The sequence below is a fragment of the Phyllobates terribilis genome, unplaced genomic scaffold, assembly GCF_046119375.1.
Source record: "Phyllobates terribilis strain yellow unplaced genomic scaffold, ASM4611937v1 Scaffold_12__6_contigs__length_324123572, whole genome shotgun sequence".
In the NCBI taxonomy this organism is placed as follows: domain Eukaryota; kingdom Metazoa; phylum Chordata; class Amphibia; order Anura; family Dendrobatidae; genus Phyllobates; species Phyllobates terribilis.
Window position 1 is genome coordinate 165,484,095 of NW_027362772.1, and position 6,000 is coordinate 165,490,094.

General features: G+C 44.7%; 1 protein-coding gene across 1 annotated transcript in view; it reads left to right on the plus strand.

Moving 5' to 3' along the window:
- Positions 1-5,721, plus strand: part of LOC141173171 (leukocyte immunoglobulin-like receptor subfamily A member 5) — a 54,819-nt gene extending 49,098 nt beyond the window's left edge. Inside the window, exons 4-5 of the mRNA XM_073657804.1 lie at positions 3,808-4,110; positions 4,942-5,721. Coding sequence (XP_073513905.1) covers positions 3,808-4,110; positions 4,942-5,114 — 476 coding nt within the window. The 3' untranslated portion in view covers positions 5,115-5,721. The remainder of the gene's footprint in view (positions 1-3,807; positions 4,111-4,941) is intronic.
- The last annotated feature ends 279 nt before the right edge of the window (positions 5,722-6,000 follow it).

Below are 6,000 nucleotides of genomic sequence, written 5' to 3' on the forward strand. Positions count from 1 at the left end.
GGGACAGAGGACATCCCTGCCTTGTCCCATTGGTGATTGTGAAAGGTGATGAAAATGTTCTGACGCACCCCCTGGGCCTTGGGACACCCGGAGCCGGACCCTTTTTGGTGGATGCTGGTGGTTGTAGTCTTCGTGGCGGCGATCAGGTTCCGTGGCTCAGGGCGGTCAAACCAGTGGCGGAACTATTTATGTGGTTTTGATGTTTAAATGTCCGACTACGCCACCCGTGGATTGCGGTCAGAGTGAACCGCCGCTACAGGGCAGACCGCTAAGGCTGGTGTTGTGGGTGCAGCAGAGCGTAGCATAACTCCCCACGGGAGGAGTATAGCCTCAGGGCAGTGTATGCGGAGGATGGGGGTGATGGTGCAGGGCAGCAGCAGTAACGACACGGAGTCAGTGATGCAGTTCAGGGCCTTTACTCACAGTTCTTATTATCCAGACCACGTCTGCAGGTAACGGCTGCCCACGTCGTACTGTGCTCACCAGGTGAGGGGCTCAGACAACTCCCAGATAACTTTGGAGCGCTTCACAGGACCCCCTTTGTGTGTCCTTTGTCTGGCCTTTCTTACCAACACTTCTGTCCGGCTGCCTCGGGCCTCCTCTTGGTAAACTTGGCACCAGTTTCCCTGACCCTATGTGGTGCCTTCCTAGCGGGTGGAGCAAGGGGCTGCGCCACATAAAATGTCAGAGCCTCCGGTTTCTATCTGAGGGTCGTTTCCTGCCTCCACTAGTTCGGGGACCGGTCTCCCCCTTTGGCCTGACCCCTCCACGCAGGTGGATTCGGGCGTGCGGTGGCGACTCGCCCGTCCGCACCCCTGGGATCCCTTCATTCCTCGTTCCTGGAGCCTTCTCCGCTCCTCTTCCTTCCTTCTCCCTCTTGCAGGCCTGGGCCTCTGTTACTAGGCCCGCCTCCGGAGCAGAGCTCATGCAGAGCCCCTGCTCCCTGCCACTTCTGCTCAGACTTCTCTGCACTGAACTAAGATGGTGCCCACCTTTTATACTCCCTTCTCAATGCACCCAGGAACTGCTTCCTCCCTGCTCCTGCACTGCAGGGTTCCCCTTCCTCAGTGTTCCCTCCCCCCACTCCAGCCAGGGACAGGGACTGTCGTGCCCATCTCAGGGGCATATTGGTCGCCCTGCCCCACGGCAATGTGGTGTAATGCATGCAGGTGTCGGGTCCTGATCCACACTCCATCCTTATCTGAGAGTGAGATATCACACCTCTGGGTGAGGTGCAATACGTCTGTAGCAACCGAGCCCTCGGTGCTACAGTTCCATTTATCTTCAGCCTAGGTGACGTATTGTGATACAGGGCCGTGATTTTGGCTATAAAAGGGTCCCCTAGACCCCTACCCCAAGCTTTTTAAGAGAATCATATATGGCGTGCCAGGAGACTCTATGGAATGCTTTCTCAGCATCCAACGAGAGTATCTACTTACAAATTTTTAACTGCATCTAGCCCAGGAAATACTTTGTGCCTAGTAGCAGTGTCTGCTAGTCAGCGGATTATCCCGGCTGTTAAGCAAGCTACACCACCTGTAGTTTGGACACTTAATTTTTTCAAAGGAAATGCTTCGGGACCACGGGATACTTAGTGAAGAGCATCAGGAGGCACCCCAAGGCATAGGGGCTGGGACTGGCACTAGGATGCCTTGCGGTGGACAGCCGAGCTCGATCCTTATAAAAGCTTTTTAACTGCAGCAGCTTTAGTGGACGCTACTGGAGCTGGAATTACGCGGCTGCTGGCATGAGACTTGCCCTCCAATAGATCCTTGTAAATGGATTTAAAGTGTATTCATTCAAATTAGAGAGACAATTTAAATTAAAAAGCTTAGAGCTGCCTCCACCACAGGGGGGCTCTCTCAACCCACCAGCGGACAGGCACCAGTATTGGGAGAGGGGGGCTGGCCGTCAGGGTTCACCGCGGCTCTGGCACAAACCCGGCGACACGGAGGTGGCACGGGCAGGAGCGGACTGGCCGTCTCGGCTTCTCACTTTTTGGATTTTAGAAGGGCATGACATGCCTATATCTGTGTCTCCCCCTCCTTTTACTCCTCTACCTCTTTTCTTTTCGCATGACTATATGTACTTGTCACTTTTCCATGTGTTAGTTGTGTCTTCTGAGCAGTTTGTCAGCTTTTGGACACCTTTGAAGGTGTTTTCTATGTGTTTCTATGTGTTTTTGTTTGCCTGCCATTGGTTTTAACGGTGTTCGAAGGTGTTCGACGAACAGTTCGACGAACAGTTCGGCGAACACACGGGTGTTCGACGAACCGAACCGAACTCGAACACTACGGGGGTGGCTCAACACTAGTGGTGAGTTCCCCTTCAATGGACGTCTTCAAACAGAGGCTGGACAGACATCTGTCTGAGATGATCTAGTGAATCCTGCTTTGAGCAGGGGATTGGACCAGATGACCCAGGAGGTCCCTTCCAACTCTACCATTCTATGATTCTATGATTCTAACACAGGGTGAGGATAAAACAGTGTGGCAATAATTTATTGAGCTACCAGCAAAAAAATAACATATAGAACAGTCCCAGCAAATACCCAAGATGGTGCAAATTACAGAGTCTCACCCTTCCACTGGCCTGCCGGAAATAGAGCAGCTGCAATTTTTGGGCTTCCAGGGCCGACTACCCCCACCAAGGGCACCCCGCTATTGGTGGGCACCCAAGGAGAGGAGGTAATGATAAGCTTAGGCAACTAGCTGAGAACAGTGAGGTCTGTAGCCAAGTGATCTGATTGTCCCAACCTGGATTCTTCAATACATCTATGAGGGTCAGCAACGATCAATGGAGCAGATCTGTATTCGTCCAGCTGGGGTCATGGTCCCCTAAGTTGACATCCTGTAGAGTCACCCAGAACAGAGGCAGAGACCCCCTTTTTATAGTTCACAATTGTCCTTTCAAGCCATCATTCACAGGTCAAGGATCAGAGATGATGATATTAAATCACATTGCACTAGTATCCACAGCTCAACCCCCAAAGTGGACTTGCAAACACTGAAGGCTAAACTATAACCACCCAAACAATACAAGTCCACAAGCTGCATGGGCTGGTATTAGATGTAATCAACATATTAGCAAACCGCATTGTTTCATGACCGTGTCTTGCATGGCTTACAGACAATAAGTTGCAGTAAATATCAAATCAAGTGTCAACATCCAGGCTTATTCAAAATATAGTTTGTGTTGATCACCAAAGAAAACACATAAATTCAAAAGTCAACATAAAGATAAAAGTGTATGGCTCCTGGCCTACTGAATTTATGTCTGGCATAATTAAGAAGAAAAGCTGTGTCGTCACACTTGCCTTCTAGTGTTGCACTAATGTGCTCGGATAAGGTGTTATCCGAGCACACTCGGGTGCTAACCGAGTAGCTTCAGAATGCTCGAATACTATGTTCGAGTTGCCACGGCTGCATGTCTAACAAGCAGGCAATCCTTGCATGTGTTGCGGCTGTCTAATAGCTGAAAAACATGTGGCCGCGGTGACTCAAACACAGTATTTGAGCTCGCCGAAGCTACTCGGTTAGCACCCAAGCGTGCTCGGCTAACACCTTATTCGAGCACATTCGCGCAACACTATTGCCTATACAATATATTTTAATTAAGTCTCAATAAGGGTTTTTATTACTTTTAATTCCTGTGCTGGATATAAAACTTTTTCACTATCACTATACATTGAAGAAAAGGGACTAAAGTCTTCTTTCAGCTTTAAACTTTAAAACTTTTTCAATTTCTTGAATTTGGTGCTACTTCAAAATATTATACAGTATATTTAATAACTCTCATCTCTTCTAGATACACACAAACCGAGCATATCAGCATGTGCACAAGGTGAATTAGAAGACAAGCCGGTCCTAATAACCTGCAGTGCACCAAAGCCTCCATGTGAATGTAAAATTCAGCGCTTTTTTCTATATTCGGGAAAAACACAGCTTGAAATTTGGCCTGTTAAAACAATTACTTCTCAAAAAAAGATTTTTAAAGTTTCTAATTTCACCGCAGAATACAGATGTTCTTATCTTTTACAAGTAAATGAACAACCCCATCATTGGATTGAATCACCTCTAAGTGATAGTGTGACCCCTACAGAATGTGAAGGTAATTATCAAATAAATCAGGGTTTTCTTAGCCTTTGTTTCTGCCATGGACCATTCGTTGTTCTGATTGTTGAGTCTATATAATAATTTAATATATCTGCAAAAGAAGCAATGTGTAGAGAAGTAACAAAGACCAGAGGTATGCTTTCCCTTCACCGAAGAATTTATGATGATGAACGCTGTAAAAATAAAACCCCAAATACAATGGCGGAATTGTTTTTCTTTTACCATTTTACTGTAATTGTAATTTTTTTACTCATTTTCCTTTCCACTATATGGTGACATGAATGATGTTTTTCAAAACTACTATTTGTCCTGCAAAAGACGAGTCTTCAGACATCTATATCGATGGACAAATAAGTTATGGGTCTTTGCAAAAGGGGAGGAAAGAATAAAAAACACAAAAATAAAAATTGGCTGCATTCTTAAAATCATAAAATGTGTCAAAGACTAAAGTAAAAATTGTTTCAGAATTTTTGTTTCTATAACTTAAATTATTTTTACTTGGATGCTTGTCCAATGGAAAATTACGCTAACCATGTCAAACTTTGCCAATTTGGAAGTGGTATATTTTGCGCCAGATTTTTGTGCCACATTTTGTCAAAAACTAGTCATAAATATGTCTAAAACTTAAAAACTTCTAAGCCATTCCCACTTTCAAATATGTAAAAAAAATACTATTTTTTCTGATGCAAATTATAAACATGCATAATCTAAAACTTGCCAAAAAAAACAAGCACACTTTTCATAAACATGCTCCAATGTGCCGACAAGTGTGTGCTTCTGGGTAACAATTGTTAATGTATATTATTTGTTTTTCTTCTACTTTTAGATTTCGGGATCATTGCTGATTACACAACTGTAGCTGATTACACCACTATAAACAGACTACGTCTTGCTCTGGCCATATGTCTGATTATTTTGGCCTGTGGTTTTGTGATTGAATATTCAGTTCTACCAAAGATTCGAATTGTTTACTTACATCTTAAATCTGAAATTACCTAAGGGTGCAGAATACAAGGTGAAGATGCTTCCGGGTAAATTCTGTGAATTCAGTTATGGATTTTGAAAGTCAGACTGAATGATGTTTTGCTGCAAATAGCATCACCTTTACAGATGTTTTATAGCTTTTTAATTGCAATAATTAGGTTAAAAATTAGGAACTTTATTATACTGATGTTTTCTATCGTTTTCTGCTTTCTGAATGCAAATTTTGTAAACAGTCAAAATCATTGTAAAAGAAAATCCAACCATTTTGCTGTTGTAGAGTCTGTGTAACCCCTTTTCCAAGCTGGCTGTCCTGCTGCTTCTAACAGAACCCACACTAATCTGCTCCTGGTTTTGTCTGATTGTTACAAATAGCAACGGGGAGGGAGATGGGGTTTTATACAGTAGATTATAGAATGAAAACAGTGTAAACCACGTGGTGGAATGCAGACTCTGAAGCATCATAGTTTGTAAATACAAGGAAGAGAAGAACGTAGAAAAAGAGTGCTAGCAAACGAGCAACACTGATTACAAATTGTTTTACACTGGCAGATTACTTCCCCTTGCAAGCTTTATTAAAGGGGTTGTCCACTACTAGGACAACACCTTCTCAATCTGAATGTTTGCCCCCGTTAAAATTAAAATACCTATACTCACCTTCGGTGCCGGTGGTGTTCCAGCGGTGTCGGCACTCGCATTCCCGGGGCTCAAGTTGAGGTTGTTACATCACCTGAGCCCAATCAGCACTGCCTTCACTGTCCCTGCCTTCAGATGTATCGAACATCAAGAGGAAGTCAGGGTTGCGGCAGCTCTCAGACTTCCTCTCGATGTTCCATTTATCTGAAGGTAAGGACAGTGAAGCCGACACATATTGGACAAAGGGCTCGCGTGACATAACAAGCCC